Source organism: Mauremys reevesii, linkage group 5 (assembly GCF_016161935.1).
Source record: "Mauremys reevesii isolate NIE-2019 linkage group 5, ASM1616193v1, whole genome shotgun sequence".
Classification (NCBI taxonomy): Eukaryota; Metazoa; Chordata; order Testudines; family Geoemydidae; genus Mauremys; species Mauremys reevesii.
Genome location: NC_052627.1, coordinates 29495649 through 29517267, shown reverse-complemented (window position 1 = coordinate 29517267; position 21619 = coordinate 29495649). Strand labels below are relative to the sequence as shown.

General features: G+C 41.5%; 1 protein-coding gene and 1 long non-coding RNA gene across 6 annotated transcripts in view; one reads left to right on the top strand and one right to left on the bottom strand.

The window, feature by feature from the left end:
* The window catches only part of LOC120405580, a 66720-nt gene that overhangs the window by 18668 nt on the left and 26433 nt on the right, over positions 1-21619 (bottom strand). For all 5 annotated transcript variants that reach the window (XR_005598698.1, XR_005598697.1, XR_005598696.1 and 2 more), the window contains one exon: positions 12508-12594. This is a non-coding gene — a long non-coding RNA (uncharacterized LOC120405580). The remainder of the gene's footprint in view (positions 1-12507; positions 12595-21619) is intronic.
* LOC120405578 (glutamyl aminopeptidase) overlaps positions 1-21619 on the top strand; it is a 50810-nt gene that overhangs the window by 24955 nt on the left and 4236 nt on the right. Inside the window, exons 8-16 of the mRNA XM_039539216.1 lie at positions 4971-5036; positions 7883-7948; positions 10103-10254; positions 14062-14141; positions 15868-15998; positions 16125-16180; positions 20330-20480; positions 21256-21335; positions 21433-21534. Coding sequence (XP_039395150.1) covers positions 4971-5036; positions 7883-7948; positions 10103-10254; positions 14062-14141; positions 15868-15998; positions 16125-16180; positions 20330-20480; positions 21256-21335; positions 21433-21534 — 884 coding nt within the window. The remainder of the gene's footprint in view (positions 1-4970; positions 5037-7882; positions 7949-10102; positions 10255-14061; positions 14142-15867; positions 15999-16124; positions 16181-20329; positions 20481-21255; positions 21336-21432; positions 21535-21619) is intronic.

Here is a 21619-nt window from a genome sequence, read left to right as displayed (position 1 = left end):
ATCCACCCTGATTGAATTGGCCTCATTAGCACTGACACCGCCCCCCATTGGTAAGGCAACTCCCATCTTTTCATGGGCCGTATATTTATACCTGCTTACTGTATTTTTCACTCCATGCATCTGATGAAGTGGGTTATAGCCCATGAAAGCTTATGCCCAAATAAATTTGTTAGTCTCTAAGGTGTCACAAGAACTTCTCATTGTTCTTACTAACACTGTTTCAGGTTACAGCAACTGCGAGAACAATAATTTAGCCAGGCCTCCAGGCAGACATCAGTGTTCTGACCACTGTGCCATCTAAATCTGCTCACACCACGTGTAGAAATGTGGGGATTAAAATGTTAGCAGCCTCTGGCACCTTGTCCACCCTACAGTTCCCATTGTCAGTGATGGAATTACCCTAGCGTGAGCAGCTAATCGACCTAGTGGTGGTAAGAATGGCAGCAGCCAGCCGCCCATCTAAGCTAGGGTACCTAATGTTGCTGAAACAGTGTTAATGACAGTAGGGAACTTTTTAGATAAGACCACTGCTTTTAGTGGGAGTACTTGTAGGAGGAAGTCAAGGATTTGACCCAGTGGCTTGTTACTGCAAATTATTCCTGCCATTTACTGTTTTTAGTATACTTAAACTGTTTAAGTTAACAACTTCTTGTACAACTCTACAGCTCTTTCCTATTTGATGGTATAGATAAGGTTTCCTCTAATCATTCAAATTCTCCATTGCACACTACACTCCAAGAGAGCAGTTAAAGAATTCAGAGATTCCCAATGGTTAATCACATTCAAAAATCTGATTTCACAAAAAATTTAGTAGGCTTAAGATTTTGAGTTGAATTCCTTAAATCCTTAGTGAACAAACTAGATTGTGCTTTTGTATCTTTCCTTCAGAACCCTGTATGTAGAAATTCTAACGTTAAGATTACATCCAGCCCAGGGCCGGCTCTAACATTTTTGCCGCCCCAAGCAAAAAAAAAAAAAAAAGAGTGCCGCCCTGCCCCCGTGAGCACTGCCCGACCCCTCCCTGAGCGTCGCGTCATGCCGCCCAAGTCCCCACCCCCCCCAAGCGTTGCGCCGCCCAAGTCCCCGCGCCGCATCGTGCCGCCCACGTCCCCCCCCTCTCCCCAGCGCCGCCTGGCCAAACCAAAAACAAACCCTGATCGCCGCCCCCTCCCAAGGTGCCGCCCCAAGCATGTGCTTGGTAGGCTGGTGCCTGGAGCTGGCTCTGATCCAGCCTATTCTTTCTCTCAAGGCTTCCATTATTATGCTAAGCAAAAATTTATCTTTCACTGATTTTAGCCTTAGCTATGTCTAGAACAAAATCCTCTTGAGTGTTAGGTCTCTCTTTTTATTAGGTTTCAGAGTAGCAGCCATGTTAGTCTGTAGCCTCAAAAAGAACAGGAGTACTTGTGGCACCTTAGAGACTAACAAATTTATTTGAGCATAAGCTTTCATGGGCTACAGCCCACTTCTTCGGACGCATAGAATGGAACATATAGTGAGGACATATATATACATATATATTTTACACACACACACACACACACACACACAGCATGAAAAGGTGGGAGTTGTCTTACCAACTCTGAGAGACCAATTAAGTTATTAGCTAGCCCTACACCTGAGTAGGCTATTTCTTTTACAGTCTCCCCCCTCCCCAATTGTTAGCACCTGTACCCAACAATATACAGGTCTGTCGCATCTTACTCGCATTTAACATGCGCGATTTCAGCTTTACGCGGTCAGCAAACAAAAAAAACCAATTTTAATACTGTACCTGTAGTACGGGCGATTTCGCCCACCATTGTACTCAATGTAATTTTGACTATACGCGGTTTTCGCTTTACGCGCTAACCGTGGAACAGAACCCCCGCATAAGATGAGACAGACCTGTAAGTCAGTATTTATTGCATTATAAATGTCCAGTAGCCAAACCATAAACCATTAGGTAAATTGCCATTCTAGCAGCCCTGGTCAAACCAATAATAGCCAAGATATGTAGAGTAAAATCAGACACTCTGGACCTAAAGCTGATTTAAGTTTCACCAATGCAGTAAGAGACACCTTCTTGTTTTCTACAACTTTTAAAAGGTACCCAGATGGTACTATACTGCATAAGAAACTGGACAGAAAATTCCCATCTTTAATTTACCCTCCCCGTGTGCTTACACAGTTGCCACAAAACTGAATATTTTAAGATAAACCACTATTCTGGAGACACCTGCAATGTTTGGGGATATATTTTAAATATTAAAACTAAGAAGACCTCTTATGAAATTCTATGACAATTGACAATGAACACGCAATTTGGAACTCAACGTCAACTTAATCAGAACGTGTAAATGTTTATACAGTCTAAAGATGCAATGAATTTTTTAGGGTCTATGGATCCATCACAGCACATTATGTAATTACATACCTGGTCAGGATCTGATTGATAGGGTACAACATAGGTAGAAAAGTCAAGTTAGGTAACATGCAGTGTTGTTGTAGCCATGTCAGTTCCAGGGTATCAGAGAGACAAGGTGGGTGAGGTAATATCTTTTACTGGACCAACTCCTGTTGGTGAGAGACATAGGCTCTGACTCTGTGGGTGCACTGGGGCTCAAGCATCCCCCCCCAAAAAATAGGGAGTGCTCAGCACCTGCAGATTAATCTTTCGTGTGCCCTAGTGCCAGGACCATAGCCCCGCCGCCTGCTCCGTCCCAAGGCCCCATCCCCACTCGCATGCAGGAGAGGGTGCGGAGAGGAGCACCCACTGGCAAAACCAAAAAGTCAGCGACTGTGGTGAGACACAAAAGCTTTTGAGCTTCCACAAAGCTCTTCTTCAGGTCATATTTATGTGTTCTGATTAAATGGACATTGAGTTCCAAATGATGAGTTGTCAACTGTCACACACTTTCATAAGAGGCTTTCTTCATTATTTTGAGTGTTACCTGAAAGGAAGCAAACTAATCTTATCAGAGATTTACCTACAGACAATAAGAATAGTCCAAGTTAAATCCACAAAGTGGGGGTACTCAGATTCAAGATAAATTATATCCCCAGCTCCTGAAGAAGAGCTCTGTGGAAGCTCAAAAGCTTGTCTCTCACCAACAGAAGTTGGTCCAATAAAAGATATTACCTCACCCACTTGTCTCTCCGTTAGGTAAAAGACAGTTTGACCATATAATAGAGCTGGTATTAGTGACTCCACAGTTAAAGTTGTTTTGAGATTTGCACTTGAATTATTACACTCCATCTCTCTCACACAGTTTAATTTAACAGTTTAATGCATTGTCTTCAGATAACAATTGAATTTTCCATAATATTTTTAGCTCTAATATTGATCATTTTTTTCCAGAGGAAATATTTTAAATAAGCTCTTTTTGAAGTAGTCTTGAGAGTCTCAGCATTTTGGAACCCTGTGATAACGAACTATAGGCATCAAAACTTCCAAATTTATACACATGTAACCTCACAATATCTCTGGCACAGGAAAGCACTTATAAGAATATGCTGGTAGCAAGTATGTTTACAAAAAATAAAATAGGGCAAGCTACTCAGCTGGTATAAATCAGTGTCAATTTATTGACTTCAGCTGAGCTATTCCAATTTACACCAAATTAAGATCTGGCCCAAATAAGAGAAGTTGTGCAAACAACTGGGTTTATATAACTGGTGTTCTTCTTCTCCATCATCACAACCTCAAGGGGATAACAAAAGGCAATCAGGAGTGTTGTGAGGATCAGAAACAGAGTTCTACATTGTTTATAAAAGTGACCTTATAGTCTGTATAATTAATCAGTTCTGAAGCTTGTCAACCGCTCCAATTTTTATAACAAAGCTGTTTTTGCATTGGAAAAGAGACACCTGCTGGCCAGTTTGAGAACTGCGATAATAAATTGGAAAAGAAAGTCTCCAAATTAAGGGTTTGTCTATTGCTGTTTGAAACCACTGCTCTACATCAAAGCATGCTATGGAACTTTTAGTGTATGGTAGCACATCCATGCGGCCAGTCAACGTGCAGCAGGCTAGTGCACTGTATATTCATATCCCGGCTTGCTGCACACCAAGTCTTAGTGTAGACAAGTCCTAACTACTGCATAAGTCTACTCAATGTTAACAACCACTCCAGTGACACACTGATGTGTCCAAATTGTCATCCCTAGTAATATAAAGAATGGAGTCAAGGTTTACTGAGGACTGACATAAGTGCCTAATCTCATGGGACAGTGAGTTTTGTTTTGTTTTTTTAAACAGTTCAAAACATTTTTTCAACTATCCTTTTTTTCTGCCAGGAAAATAAAATGTACTAACCTTGAAGTTGTAGGTTGGGTTTTGCTTATTTTCCTTTCCTTCTTTTTGTGGCAATCCCATTTTCTCTCTTCCACCTAGGGTGACCAGACGTCCCATTTTTAAAGGGACAGTCCCATTTTTGGGGTCTTTTTCTTTTATAGGTGCCTATTACTCCCCACCGCGTCCCGTTTCTTCACAGTTGCTATCTGGTCACCTTACTTCCACCTGTCTATTATTTCCTCTGTCCATCTTTATTTCTCTTCTTCTACCTTGGTGTCTTCCCCCACCCTCTTCCTTTCCCAAGGCCCCTATCACACTTTGTCTCCTCCTGGCCCCCCAGGAGTAAGTGTCACAGAGCTTGTCAACTTGCTTCAGATGCTGGTATTTTTATGCCAAGTCAGCATCCCAGCATAATTTAAGCCTTGAGTAGAGTCATTGTACAATCTAAAACTGCAGATTTACAGCATTTTAAAAGCTCCTAATTTCTTAGTCGAAGTCTCACAACAGGATCTGAAATCATGGCAGGAGTGAGTGAGAGAATGCTCTGCAGAAATAAGGAGCTAATTTTTTATCCATATAGATTACTTCTGTTTTTGCTAGATGGAATATTCACTCTAGTAAAGTCTTTTAAAGTAATGAGAATCTAGTTTTAAAAAGGTGTGAAATGACCTTATTCCCTTTCTTTTTGTATGTAGGGAGCATCAATTCTCAGAATGCTTCAAGATTGGATTACACCAGCACATTTTCAAAGAGGATGTCAGGTCTGTACTACAGTAAAACATGCCAGAAACAAAAATAAACCACACGTGTGGGAAAGGGAAAGATTTTACTCAGAAGAGTGAATGTGATACATTCGCTTTCTGTGTTCTCATTACAATTTCAGATAACTATTTATGTACTAAAACATTCATTCCTAACAACATTTCTATACTAACATTTAGTCCAATTAATCTAAATTTCATTTTTTGCAGGATGTAGATACACTATCTCCTTCAACCACATCTGAAAAAGCTGTATAGACAATAAAAGCTAGGTTACATGAATTCCCAGCATAATGGTACAGTTTGGTAATGATACAGAAGTTATGGAACCTTTTGCAATGGGAATGGGTAGCAATGTTAAATGGAAATTAATTCTCACAATGAGTTGGAATTTGAACTGCAGGGTTGTATGTGTGTTTGAAGGCCAGCTAGTGATGACCCTAGGCACATGATATCTAACAATACCCTCCTGATTCCTCCTTAATACTCTATCCCCATGCTCTTATCTGTGTTAACTAGATCCTAGTCACCCAGCTACCAAAGCACTCCTGCATCTTAACATCAAGTACCTCCAGACCATTCAGTTGTGCTATGCTGTTTACAGAAATCTACCTGAAAGCTTTACAAATCTTGATTCACTTGGCACCTGCAAAAACTTGAAGCTAGTCCTGAGGCCACTACAGACAAACTCCTCTTTCAGAGCAATTAGGGAAGCCAGAGCCTGAAACCAGAGTTACTCCACATCTGTCAATCCAGATGCATCGGTGCTAATTTGCCCCAGGGGGGAGGGGACTTTAACCCTACCAAGAGGCTAGGATACATGCCAAATACCATACACACAAAAGAGAAAATTGCAGAACTTGGAGTCTTCTCCAAAAATAGAGGACATAACTGCTGTGCTCTGAAATCTTTAAATAATTAACCATGATTCCTTTGTTTCCTGGATTATTAAATATATTCTTATCCCCACCCACCCATGCCAAACTCTCCCCCACCCACAAAACAACCACGTCCTTCCCCTCCCCTTCCCCCCCCCCCCCCCAAGATCTCTTAGTAGCTACACTGGCATTTTTCAAGAAATCTCTCACTATTGAGCTAGTCCTCAAAGTGAATCTTCAGAATATGGTGATTGAGATGCCTGAGCCCGGTTTATACTAGTGCTCTCATCACTGCTCCCAAGCTAGATACGGAGGGGCTGGGAGAACATCCTAGCTGGCCAGCTGACTGATTATATTGAAACCACAGCAAAAACATTTCCATACAATCAGCAAGGTCAGTCCTACAAGACAGGAATATTCAGTCACGCTTCACATTATAGGCACAAGCTGCCATGATAAATACTTCCTGCTTACCCACATCCCTATAAAAGCACAGAACTAGCTGTGGCTGAGATTGAAACAAACAGCACCACCTACCTAACATTCTGTAGGCAGGCTAGGAAAGAAAATATCACGTACTACTTGATGTGTCATAGTCTCAGTAGCACTGAACTGGGGGATAGCATGTTCTAGCATTCAATATTTAAGCATAACAGGAAATCATTAAATAGCTAAATTATTAGTTATCAGTTAAGCCTTTAAGAAGATTTTGATCACAGAATGCAGTTATCCAAATTATCATAGTTCAACTTTGATTTCCGCTTTTAGACACCCCTAATATAACTCTTTTTGTGACCTATTTAATAAGACAGAAATGTACAATACAACTACATTTTGTCCACTCAAGTAAACAAAGAAAAGTCTAGGGCCCTCTCCAAGGATTAATACATTGCACATTAATGTATCACGTTGGAAAATACCGACTCCCTGTTTTAAGAATAGGCCTGTCCTTTGGGAAGTACTGAAACATTTTTGGATTAATATGGTTCCATTTGATTTATTGAAGGCACACACAACTGGGATGATGGGGAAACTTTATTCTACCCTTTCAAATGTCTCATCAATGAGCAACTGTGTTTTTGGTGATTCAGTTTGTTTTTAAATTGAGACATATAAATTAATAAAACTTTTATAAAAACAATGGACCCAACTTAGCTTCCAGAAGGAAGAAGAAGCTGGTTCTCTTATGGACAGTGTATAAATTAAAATCACACTTCATCCTGGCTGACATTAAGCTCTTTCATGTCCCCCAAATTTTTACTAGGAAATGGTGTTTGTAAGTCATATGGGACTAATATTTTGATACTTATAATTCAGTGTGCAATAATTTCTCAATGTTTCTGGCTTTCCCAAAGGCAGAAGAGTGGGAGCAACGGCTCCCACCCTGCACATATACAGGGAGGAGTTGGGATATCTCTGGTCTACATTGGTGGGGGGTGGGGGTGGAATCTATATAAGTTACGCAACTGCAGCTATGTGAATAACATAGCTGAAGTCAAAGTACTTAGATCGACTTACCGTGGTCTCTTCACTGTGGTGAGTCAACTGCTGCCACTTCCCCATTGGCTCTGCCTGCACCTCTCATGGCGGTGGAGTACAGGAGTCAACAGGAGAGGGCTCGGGGGTCGATTTATCACATCTACACTAGACGCAATCAAATCGATCTTCGCTAGATCGATTGCTGCCCGCTGATCCAGCGGGAAGTATAGACATACTCTGAGATCTCCTTTTTAGAACAACCTGTGGACCCTGCATTTGGAAAGTGTTTCTACTTTTCTTCTGTGCAGAAAGCAGTGAAATAAACAAATGTACATATCTCTCTAAGCCTTTGTGCGTTAAGGATAACACCACTCTTAGGAAGGTATTCCGCATATTAGTACTACAGATAACATTACAATATGTGCATTGTTTTGATAGGTGAGGAAGAACATGCAAATATTTAAAACATTTTCTTCTCTTTTTTCCTAGGCGTACCTAAAGAAATACCAGTTCCAGAACGCAAAGACAGATGATTTCTGGGAATCCCTGGCAAATGTATGGCCTGTAACAATTAACACCCTTGCTATTAAAGGTTTCTGTACGCGTCCTACAGAGCAGGGTTTCCCAAACTTTTTCATATTGTGAACCTTGTTAGTAGAGAGATCATATCCCAGGCAGCCTCCCCCAGCCCAGCAAACACCAAATCTCATCCCTCTGATAAATACAATACTCATTTTTTGCATGGGAAAATTGCTTAGGTGTGGGTTGGAACTGGAAGCAAGTGAGGGGGAACTGACAAAGCAAAGCAATCCACATACACAAGAAATTTCAATCCTTCCAGCCTATCCATCTGCCCACATCAGTCTCACTTAAATGTACGTATACACACACACACACACACACACACACACACACACACACACACACATTCCCCTAACATGATTCTTTCTATAGTAGGGTTTTCTACAGCACTCATCACAACAGTATCTAAGCCAGTGGCTCTCAACCTTTCCAGACTGCTGTACCCTTTTCTGATGTGTCTTTCATCTCACTTAAAAACTGCTTGCTTACAAAAATCAGACCTAAAAATACAAAAGTATCACAGGAGACTATTATTGAAAAACTGCTTACCTTCTCATTTTTACCATACAATTATAAATCAATTGGAATATAAATATTGTACTTTTCAATGTATAGAGCAGTAAAAACAAGTCATTGTTTGTATGAAATTTTAGTTTGTACTGATTTCACTAGTGCTTTTTATGTAGCCTGTTGTAAAAGTAGGCAAATATGAATTGATGTTCCCCCTGGAAGACCTCTGCATGCTCCCAAGGGCACGTATACCCCTGCTTAAGAACCACTGATCTAAGCACTTAGTCTGACTGACAGTTTAACGACCCTGGATCCCTACTGCTCCTTCATTTCCCACCAGACCTTGGTTCCTTCCTTCTCCCCAGGTTCTGGCTCTTTCCTCCCACCCTGCTCCCCAGTTGCCTCCTGAGGCCCAACTGTCTTCTGCTTCTCCAAATTCCCAGCTCCTTACTTGGACACCCTATGCCTTCCTCTCCCCCTCCCCCACCAGGTTCCTGACAGCCATTTTGCCCAAGTTCTGTATTAGTGTCTCATCCTGCCCTTCCCCTAGTCCCAGGCTCTTGCTTGCCCAGCCTGGCTCTCTCCTTGTTCTCTTCTCCCTCTCTGCTGCTCACAGTACCTTCTGGCCCTGGAGAACAGCTTAAACCTGGCTCCTTTCCATCCAGCACATGGTGGGTTGGAGGGGCACTGGTTAAGTCCCATGGCCTCAGTCTGAGAGGCAGCTGCACTTGAGTTTGTGGCAGGGGCGGCTCTAGGAATTTGGCTGCCCCAAGCACGGTGGCACGCCGCAGGGGGCGCGCTGCCCGTCGCTGGTCCCGCGGCTCCGGGGGACCTCTTGCAGACGTGCCTGCGGAAGGTCCGCTGGTCCCGCGGCTCTGGTGGAGCATCCGCAGGCATGACTGCGGAAGGTCTGCCGGAGCTGCCTGCCGCCCTCCCGGTAAAAGGCCGCCCCAAGCGCGCGCTTGGCGCGCTGGGGTCTGGAGCCGGCCCTGGTTTGTGGTTAAAGAGGAAAGGAGGGGGCAGCTCCACCAGCAGTCCCTAGTGCTGGCTGCTCCTCCTTCCTTCCACCAGCACCTACCTGAAGTTGTCTGGAGGACGGAGCCAACAGCTCAGCTCTCTTCAGAGCACCTGGAAGGACTGGCTTGCAGACCATAGTTTGGGAATTCTGCAACAGATGAGATTCGCCAATAGTGCTAGAATCTCATCTAGTCCTTCCTGTGTTCTACTCCCTCCTCAGAAGGCAGCAGAAGAGGAAAATTGTTTGAGCTTGAAGTGTGCAGAGAGGAGCAAGCCACAAGGGCAGGGAATATTCTTTGCCCCTCCTACTGCCTGAACCCTGACCTAGTTTAACCCTGTTTGCTTTAAGAGTATTTAAAATATCTCTGTTGACAGCTCATTACTTTTCTTCTGTTACATGCACCTTGAAAGGGTTTAACAAATAAAATATTTCTGAGCCAGTCTTGCTCTCTTATTTGCTGAATTGTTAGGAACAAAGCCCTAACATTAATGAGGGAAACCTGTTCCCTTTCTGGTCTCCCAGCCACTCAGCATGAGAGTTTTATTCCCTCTTCAGTCTGATTTAGCTTTCTCAGTGTGACCATCTGCTGTTATTCTTAGGCAAGTAGTAAGCCAGTGAAGGAAGTGATGGACACCTGGACCAGGCAGATGGGATACCCTGTATTGAATGTGGAAGCTAATTCGAAGGTCATACAGAGACGCTTTCTGTTGGACCCCTCAGCAAATTCTTCTGAACCGACCTCTGCACTAGGGTAAGGTTTTACTGTATATGCCTGTCCTGTAGACAAACAGCAGAGAGATGCTGTAGATAGATATGCTCATATGGATTCATTTTCTCACTCACACACTTCTCCCTACCTTGAATTTACAGTTACCTCCCAAAACATGTAATGCAATGTACAGTAAATGTAATGTCTAAAGGAAGAGGTAGGTGGTGTAAGTTTGGATGTGTGGTACACTCCACCCACCCCAATGCTTGAGTCTAATCAACTCTGCATAACTTTATCTTATGCCAAATAAATTAACCTGAGTAACAGACAAGACTGGAAGTGAACTGAGTTCTTGGGAGACCAAGTGGAAGAGGTCTCAGGGGAAACCCAACAACCAGTAAATTACAAAAAAAATGTAACAGGATGCTGTATAATAACTCCCCACACCCAGGACAACTACTGCATCAGCTCTGTGTGTCTCAGGGTAGAACACCAAATGTCTAAATCCAAAAGGAAGAAGAGGAAGGGAGGACAAATGGTATGGAGGACTGGGCATAACGGAGATCACAGCAATTTCAGTTATATATGGATATTTTTTCAATATTTCTGAGTGAATTTCATGATGGTGAAAGATGCCCTATTTACAGCCCTGGAGACTTTAGCCACCAAAACAGGTACAACCATGGACAGAACAATGCAGCCTTCCCCATGCTGCCCAGCAAGTGTGTCTCAACAATAACACCCAGAGCACCATCAGTAAAGGCAAAAGAGTAGTTTTGTCCCCATGTCCATACAATTCTTGCCTTTTCTGCTTGAGACTGCCAATAAGGCTGCCAAACAGTGTCAACTGTGGTGGTGGTTTTGTGAAGTAGGCACCACTGGGGCTTGGACATTGGCCACCAACTAATTTCACACAGATCAAAGAGCCATCAGCCAGAAAAACCACTTCTGGTCACTAGAGACCTGGTCTGGATTTAAACTGAAAAAAAAATAAAAAAATTTGCAGACTTGAACCAAGAAAAAAAAATTATTTTTGCAAATTCTACCTCTGTGCCATATGGAAGATGGTATTCAATTAACAGCTCCTTACCGTTCACAAAGTTGGCTCGTTGCATTATGCTCAGAAGGGAATGAATCCAGCAGCCCGGCTTTCCTTAGATAATCAAAGGAATTAGAGCACCAGGTTCTTGGTGTTCATCATGCTTTTAATGTAAATCCTAAAGCAAGTCCTGCCCTAATCAGCCATGTACATTGTGAACTGTTTCAAGAATGACTGGAGCAGTTGCATCTCAGTGGTGGGGGAAATTAGTTCTAGGGTACGTCAACACTACCCGCCGGATCGATCCCCGAACGCGCTCCCCGTCGACTCCAGAACTCCACCAGGGTGAGAGGCGGAAGCGGAGTCGACGGGGGAGCCACGGCCGTCGATCCCGCGCTGTGAGGACGGGAGGTAAGTTGAAATAAGATACGTCAACTTCAGCTACGCTATTCTCGTAGCTGGAGTTGCGTATCTTACATCGACACCCACCCCCGCTCCAGTGTAGACCAGGCCCTAGATAAGTACAGTTTTGTCAAGTGCTTAGGGATAACATGCACTTATAATAATTATTATAAAATAAAACCCTGATATTATCTTCATTGGAATAGGTTTTATCCCTTGCAAAGGATCCAAGTGCATGGAAAACTGTACTCCCTTCCCCAGCCAGCACTGATGTGAGAGAGGAGACTACTGGGGCCTTGCGCCCCCCGGTGGAATTGTGACAGCTCAGCTCCGGGTCTGGGGTTGTGACTAAGCTGTGAAACAGAGAGTCTAATAAAAGTTTTGTTCTCTGAAGCCTGCAGGGATGGTCTCCCTAGATGGCTACAGTGCCCCTGTCCTGACAAAGTCCTGTCCTGGATATTAACACTCAAAAGAGAAATACAACTTCAAGAACTCCTGTTTTTTAAATAGTGCTGCTAGGCAAGTATGTGGCTGCAATATAGCATGTCAGGAACACATCCTCAATAGGATATGGACGTTGTACTTAATGCCCAAGAGAAGTGTTTATGTACATGATCTCAGGAACATCTAAAAACACTAAAGGAAAAATCACTCCACTAAGTGCATTTACAAAACAAATATTAAAAATTCTTTTATCGGCTTTCTCCTGGAGAAATGCAACAGCCAGGCTTTTGGCCAAGCAATAACCCTTTTAAACTCCATGGCAATAATTCCCCAAAAGACAGCTAATAAAAGTTAGAAATGTACAAACCTGTTAAAATGTTTTTATTTAAAAATATAAAACAAGAACTGACCTTTCTCCCGGTAGGTAGCAAAGAGATACGACTTCCTTCATTTTCTTACTTGCTCGAATGAAGCTGTCGTTCCTTTGATTCTGGGTTCTAATGCAGTAAAGTCAGAAGAATGACAAGTTTTTGTATAGTGTTTGTTGCCATGGTATCTAAGATGATAGAAAAACATCTCTGGGCTGGATATTGATACCCTTGCTTTATACAGCACCTTACTTCCCAACTGCTCACATTGATTTCAATGAGACTTATCAAGGAGTAAGATACTACTCAATGTGGGTAAAGGTATATCACAATCTGGCACTCAGTGAGGGAGGGAGAAATCAATATGGTCTAAGAGAAGAAACACAGGATTGGAACAATCAAGACATCCTGAATTCTAATTCTGCCTCTGACACAGATTTGTTGTATAGCCCTCAAAGAATCACTTTCTATTTCAGTTTTCCTTATTTGTAGAACAGGCATAGTAATCCTTAGCAATTTACCACAATGGGGTGTTGTGAAGGTTAATTAGTTAATGTCTGTACAAAACTTTGAACGTGTAAACCTCTACATTAATGCTAAGGTCACCCGCCCACATATAATCAATTAAATGCCTTACGATCTACTAGATTAGCACGATATGATACAGAAATACTACTTGACAAGACTATATTTCCATACTGTGTATAATTACAATAAACATATTTACATATATAATGGTACAGAACTTAGCTAGTCCACACGACACACCTCTGATATTAGGTAAATATCATTCCCATTTTATAGATGGGGAAACCGAGGCACAGAGACATTAAGGCCCTCATTCAGAAAGGTATTTACGCACATACTAACTTCAAGCATGTGACTCCTTCCATGGATTTCCAAAAAATGGCTTGGTCAATGGAACTACTCATCTGGCTAAAGTTTGGCATGTGACTAAATACCTTACTAAATCAAGACATAAGTTACTTGCTTAATACCACACACAGTCAATGCCAGAGTTTGGACAAAAACTCAGTAGTTCATAGCTCCCAGTCCTGTGCTCAGTCTGCCAGAGTCGTGGCAGAAATTATATATATTTCATAGTTTTAGGGACTAACTACTGCTATTCTCCATATCGAAAAAAGGAATGCTATCAGGTACTTCAAACCTTTTATTTTAACTTAGAAATAGAATATTGTCATAATTATGCAGCGTTTGTCCAGTAAAAATATCCAAGTATCTATTTTACCTTGCCTGTATCCAAGATTTTTATAAACTACTTTTGCCATGAAGATATACTAAAACGTTATTATATTTAAATAATCAAGCTGTTGGTAAAAGACCAAAATTTGTTATCTGTGGTATTTAGTCATATATTAGTGGATATCTAGATATAGATACACAAGTACGTACATATTCATAAATTGACTATGAAGAAGTAAGTTTACGCAGTGCCTAGCACAATAAGCTGGAGTCCACAGGTGCCACAGTACATGTATTTATTAATCATAATAATAATTGATAAAATGTTTTAAATGTGTTATTTTAGGTTCTCTTTCAAAAGTTGTTTATTTTTTTCATTTAAAATCATTTCAGTTACACATGGAATATCCCAGTGAAATGGCGTGCTGGGGCCGAAACAGATGTTACATTCTACAATAAGTCAGAATCTGCAGGTAAACTTCAGTAATGTTTCATTTAAGAATAACAGTAGGCTCAATGTGACAATCATGCAAAGCTTTAAAAATATCCTTAGTAAGAACTGAAAAGTAATGAACTTTTATGCTCTTCAGTGCTCGAAACACACTGCTTGAGAATAAAGGAGTTAAGGTCCTTCCCTGGAATGAGAATAAGCCCCTCCCATAAGCAGGATTATGCTAATTAAGCCCCATAATTAAAATCTATTCTTATTTATTCACACAATATGACACTCGGCCTATTATAAAATTGGTCATTTGGTTTAGAGGAATTTTGGGCACATTAAAACAAAGATTTCCATTTAATTTTAATGATAGCGTGTGTATGTGCGAGGCCTGCATATTCAGACATTTAAGATATGCTTAAATCCATCCCTACTCATAGCTAAGCACATGTGTAGGTGCTTTTCTAAGCATGCTGTCCCACTGATAGCAATAGGACTTAAGTATGTGCTTTCCTGAATCTCAACCTAAGGAAGAAGCTGGATCGGGATGCTGATAAATACATCTCTTGCAGTGATAGGTGGCAGTCTGGACTCGCTTAGTTTAGGTGGAGGGAGCTGCAATACCCTGTTATTTTGGAGTTGGCTGAAGCTATTTTCTGCTCAAAAAAACCCAAGGAGAAGATGTTCATGACAGTTTTGGTTTTTTTCCCCAAAATTCAAAAAAAATTCTACTGCTCAACAAAATTTCAACATTCAAAAGTATATCACTAGCTCTTCTATTCTCTTTTTGTATTTAGCAAAATAGTTTAGTTTAGGTTTTTTTTTTTTTATTACTTTAAAGTTTGTGTTTAATTTACTTGCATTCAGAGTCTAGGATGAAAATTAAACCTACCCATTATGTTATGATGCATAACAGAAAATTGCATGAATGAATTTTCTCTCACCACTCCCCCCATCGCAACACAGGAGGCTGAGAGTTGTCCCAATGAATTAGAACAGTCTTTTGAAATACCTTGCACGGTTCATCCATAGTCAGAAATACTATTTACTAAAGGCCGAGTGAATACGCATTGAAGTAAAAGGCTTCTGCTTCAGACACTGGAACAGGCACTAAGTGAACTTTCAAAACTGCTGACCACAGTGGGAGAAATTTAACTTTTGAGAATGGATCCTCCTCCTCAAGGGTTAGGCTTCATTCTGAGTTTCCACGAACCTCAAGATTTGAGTAAGGGCTTGGTTTATTTTGTGATTTAATTAATCTGTAGTTATAGGAACTGAGTCAAAGAAAGAGGAAGGGAAAAGAGATACATGGACAAAAAATGAAAAAACATGCAGAGGATAAATGGTAAAATATAAAATCAGATTAATACAAAACCATAACACTGAGAACTGATAGAAGCTTTTGGAATAAATATTAAATAGGAATATTTTTGTGATTAAGTGTTTACTGCAAAAAGAATAATTTCCTTTATGCTTATTCTAAGTACAGTCGTCTCCATTTAATAATTAACATTTGCCTACAGGTTTCACACTGTTACCACAGTTATTTCCTATTCTAAGCTAACAGCTGCATCAATATCTTTACTCTCTGCCATTTTAGAGCAACCAACCTAGAATTAAGCTTTGGGTCCTTTGTGGGTATGGGTTAAAAATCAAACATGACTTTTGGAGTGAATGCATTTCCCATGAGCACGCTGCCCCCCCCAGTCATGTATTTATATGCACATACATTTTTCATTAGTATTTGTTTACAACCACAGGAATTACTATAACACCCAGCAACCCTGATTCTTTACTGAAAATAAATCCAGACCACATTGGATTTTATCGTGTAAATTATGAAACACAAACTTGGAACAACATAAGCAGCTTATTGGTCATCAACCATACGGTGAGTCTGATGAAATTAATTGGATTTGGTTGTAAACTGGTTGGTTTCTGGGATCTACTGACAATTGTTTCTTCTACAAAATATAAAACATCTTTTTGTTCTCTTTTTCTTCCTCCCATCGTGCAGTCTTTTTCTTCTGCTGATCGTGCCGGGCTTCTGGATGATGTGTTTTCTTTGGCAAGGTAGGTTTTATAATGAAACTAGCACATAATAGACCAGGGGTGGGCAAACTACGGCCCGCAGGCCACATCCTGCCCACCAAACGATTTAATCCGGCCCTTGAGCTCCTGCTGGGGAGCAGGGTCTGGGGTTTGCCCTGCTCCCACACTCCAGCCGGGGAGTGGGGTTAGGGGCTGCTCCGCATGGCTCACGGAAGCCGTGGCATGTCCCCTCTCCGGCTCCTACGTTTAGAGGCAGCCGGGGGCTCCGTGTACTGCCGCTGCCCCAGCAGCTTCTGTTGGCCATGCCTCCACATAGGAGCCAGAGGGTAGACATGCTGCTGCATCCGGGAGCTGCTTGAGTTAACTGCTGCCCAGAGCCTGCATCCCTGAGCCCCTCCTGTGCCCCAATCCCCTGCCCCAGCCCTGATCCCCCCCGAACCCCTTGATCCCAGCCCAGAGCACACCCCCCGCACCTCAACCCCTTGCCCCAACCTGAAGCTCCTTCCCACACCCTGAACTCCTCATTTCTGGCTCCTCCCCAGAGCCCACCACCCCAGCCAGAGCCCTCACCGTCACCCCCAGGCCCCAACCCCAGCCCTGATCCCTCTCTGGCCCTCCGAACCCCTTGGTCCCAGCCTGGAGCACCCTCCTACACCCCAAATCCCACATCCCCAGCCCCACCCCAAAGACCGCACCCACAGCCAGAGCCCTCACCCCCTCCTATACCCCAACCCCAATTTCATGAGCATTCATGGCCCACCATACAATTTCCATACCCAGATGTGGCCCTCGGGCCAAAAAGTTTGCCCACCCCTCTGACAGACATTTCAAAATAGCTTTCATGTCTTCACACTGGTTATTATATTGGCACTCTCTTGGTTTGGATGGTAAGAATGAGAATTTTTAAACTATTATTTTATTATAACTACAGACAGAATTAGGCCTTGGTTTGTCTTTGGTAGCCTTTTCTTCTCTTACATTTTCCTCCATAAGGAGCAAATTCAAATGTGTGTACAGCTCTTATTGATATCAGTTAGAGTTGGCCTTACCTGTCCAGTATTAGGGTCTGATCCTGAATCACTGTAGTTAATGGGAGTTTTGCCATTCGCTTCAATGGGAGAAGGATTTATCTCCTATCTCTGCCTGCAGAACTCTTGGTGTTTTGAGCCTGGTGTGGATGGCAAGGCAATGACAGAAGTGTTCCAGATGAAGCCATGTCCCCAGAAGAGACCAAGTGTCTAAGGAGAGTCACAGAGGGTGTCCCCCTCTGTGTATATGTCTCCACAGATATCCCAAAATCCACCAGATTTCTTTCTGAATCTTGAATTAGGACAGTTAACGAGGCGTAACTTCTTTTTCGGTCACACAACTATATGTACCTTTTCCAGGTTTATTTGGTGAATAAAAGCAAGTAACTACACAATGTTGATTGCCCTAGAATGGTAATGAGAGCTCCTTCAGAGCTGCTCTGCTCTTGTACGTGACATCTAATCATAATAAGCCTTCAGAACTTTCTTTGGGAAGTGCCTCCTGTGTATGTTCCATAACTTTTTCCCAAGTATATTATCTGAGCCCTTTTAAAGAGCACGGTGCTATAATAATCTCTTTAGCACTTTAATTGCCGCTATCACACAATACAGACAATTCCTGTTGCCTTGGGATGAAGTGAAGGGCTCTTGTGGGAGTGCAGTTGAGTAGCTGTGTATAAAAAGAGATAAACGCTGTGAGAACTAGAAGGACTGTTGATAACAGAGTTCCATAAAAAGTCAGGAAAATAAAGATGGTTTGGGCCTGGTTACTAAACCCATTAAGAATGCAATTGCATAAGCAAAATATATGCACAATTTTGCATTCAATTTACTTGTAGTTATTGCAATTGTGCATGCAAGGGATTATTTATGATCATTTGTTCCCATGTGACTGAATTGCACACACAGTCACAGCAAGTGTGTGCACAAATTGTACACCTAATTTGTTTAAAAATCAAACCCTTCACATTCAATACCATGTACAATACAAAAAAGAAACGCCACAACATGTATGTTTAATAATCATGAAATCTTATAAGTTAGATATTTAGAGCTAGTTTGTCCCTTCTGTGAGACTCACATTACCAAATATTCTATGTCACTAATATTCTGCATTACAAATACTAGCTAATCTTCACAACAACCCTTTAAAGTGGGTAAGGATTAACATCCCCATTTTGCAGATAAGGAAACTGAGATTCACAAGTGTTAAGGGATTTGCCAAAGACCAAACAGTGAATTGGTGGTATTAGAATTTATGGCTTTCTGGCTTTCAGTCATGCGATCAGACCACTAGATACCCATTGCTTGTGCAAATACAAATTTACAGCCAGAGTATGAATCCCTTACTCCCACTGGTGAACAGTTACAAAAGCAGTCCCACTGAACTCATTGGATTTTTCCCCCCCAATATTAAAATTATTTCCCGATGTTTAGATCTTCAGTGTTTATTTCTGTGTCATAAAAAGATTTGCAAGCCAGTCAGTATTCCTGGCTCTGCCACTAGGCTTCTGATTAACCTTGGGCAAGTGATTTTAACCACTCTATGCCTCAGTTTCTCCAGCTGCAATATGTAGATAATGCTACTGACTTTTTTTAAAGTATGTTGAGATTTACTGATGAAAAGCACTGTTATCCCTAGGTATTATTGCAATTACTTTCTGATTTGAAACAACCTCCTCTAGTAACACATACTCGGAATATATTCAGCAGATTTTCTGCATTTTACTGTAAATTGATAAACCTGTAGCCAAATACTTTTAGCAGAGAAAACTAATCCTTAGATGAGCTATGTATCCATTGTGCCGCTAGGACATATGCCCCACAGCATTGTGGATAAAATTTACAACACTTCCATGACTGCAACACGATTAAAAAAGTGTGTGATTTTCAGCTGTCCCATCATAACATAAAATCTCCAATACACGCAAGTGCAGGAGTGGGGAAAAAAATTGAGAGTCTACATTAAAAGCAGGTGTACAGAAGCAAACTTTTATACAGGCCTGGACAGTTTCACCATGTAATAGGGAGGGAGAGACGGTTCTCCAGAATAGGCTATGAAGTCAATCAGGTTATCACTAAAGCTGAGTGAAATTATTTTTTCACAGAAACTTTTTCCGGGGTGGGGTGGGGTGGGGGGGGGAGGGAATAGATTCAACCTGAATTCACAAAATGTTTCAGTTCACCTGAATTTGCCAAATTGTTTTGATTGAAAAAAAAAATCTGAAGCATCAATCTGGTCAACCGGAAATGAATTTGTCTGATTGTTTCCCCCCCTCATGAACTGAACAATCGCTGCTCTCCCAAGATCTCCATGCTGAATGTGCTTGCTCTGCCTAGTCTATTTTTAGACCAGACAGCGAGTTGAATCCTCACGAGTGCCTATTCCATAATATAGCACATTCCCAGGGAGGAAAGGAATAAGAAAGCCACAGCATCCCCCACCTCCTACTGTTTGGGGAGGAGAGAGGAAATGTTGCCCCTGTTCCTTCCTAGAGAAGATCAGTTGGTTGGCTCTCCAGAACCCCTAATCAGCCCTATCCCATGTCAGCATGGCAGTGGGGAGAAGAGGGAGACAAGAAAACTTCTCCCAACCATGTTCACAGAAACTGGAAAAGAGGACACTGTTTGGGGGCCCACTCCGTCCTTCTCTCTTCCTATCAGAGAAGAGGTAGACTGGGTGTAGTACACGATTGAGGAAGAAATGATAAGTGATTTAGAGGACAGAGGGAGAGAAGGGAAAGTGATTGATGGAGAGGGAAGAAGAAATTAAACTAAGGCAAACAGACTGAAAAAAGTAGAAGGCTGATGTCTAATTTGACTCTTCTGAAATTTGGATTTGAACAGATTGCTTCTAGAGAGGCACATGCTCCTGAGGAAAGTCCCTCTGCTTCCTACAGATTGTACAATGGGACCAATACATCATTGTCCTCAAAAAAACTAGACCATTTCCAAAATATACAAGCAAGTTTTAAAATTGCATACAATGAATTCCTTCTGAAAAGGAGCTTCTCACAAGAATGACGCAGCCATGGAACATGGTTACAATTAACACTCAGGACATTAGACTTCTCTGTGTGTTCTAGTTACAAATGAGGCAGGATGTGTAAGGTTGTGTCAATTGTCTCTCTTCCTTCTTTAGGGCTGAACTTTTGAATTATGGTGTTCCACTGAATCTAACAAAATATCTACAAGATGAAGAAGACTATTTACCTTGGCATAGAGTTATATCAGCTGTATCTTACCTCAGAGACATGCTTGGAGATGATATAGAACTCTACCCCAGGTTTAAGGTGATGCAACCAATGAAAGTCTTGCTTATAATCTATTAATCCTACACTTCAGGGCTATAACAATGATAGTATTGAAGGCTGAGTGACTTTCAAAGTTGCTGAAGCTGTTTTAGTATAATTTCAACATTAAAAGATGTATATTATTTATTATACTCAACATATATTTTGCGAGCTGATTTATATAGGCCCATGAATTATACAGATCCACAGTCTGGGACTATATACTGGAAATAAAATTGGAGTATTCCCAGTTACGGTTGCCACCTATTTTGATTGTTCACTGTACAGTTGTTTTTGTGCCAGGGCTGTCTTGTGTATTACAAGCAGGATTGTTCAAGATAGCAAAACTTCTGATGCCTTACCTACACCGTGAAAGGTAACCGTGTCTCAGTGAGGTTGTCAGCAATCATGATATCTGACCGGGGGTTGAACATACTTCAGTGGTCAGCACAGATAAGCACAAACTGTAGTCAGCATTATGTCAGGGAACCAAGTTGAGCAGAGTGTGTCCTAATTTACACTGGTGGTTATGTTATCATAGTGTAGACAAGGCTAGAGGCTGATGGGACATCTTCATGTGTGTCAGTGCATCATAACAGTGCAAAGCAAAGGTGCAGTATGATGTTTACATCCTTTCATGACAAGGTGATTTTGCTGAAAGTTTTTTTTTGGGGGCATGTTGTTACTGGAATTTTTAAAAAGGCAAACTATGAAGATGAAAACCTTGTTACATTGTGAAACCCATAAGGGTAATCAGAAAACCTCTTTATTTCAGGCATACTTTCGCAGTCTGGTTAAACCCATTGCAAGTAAGCTGGGTTGGAACGATGATGAAACTGGAAGCCATGTGATGAGGTTAAGAATTTATTGTGTACATTAATATTATATATAGACTCAGATTGTAGAACACTAGGAAAATCTCCCTCTCTCTCTCTCTTTTTTTTTTTAAAAGGCTTCTTCGTGCAGATGTTTTAGGATTTGCATGCAGCATGGATGACCAGGATGCTTTGAACAATGCATCTAGCTTATTTTATTCCTGGTTAAATGGAGCAAGGTGAATATTAACTGAATGCAAAACCCATGAAAAGTACTGTGTATGGTATTATAATGCAACTCAAAAAAAGGTGGCAACCATAATA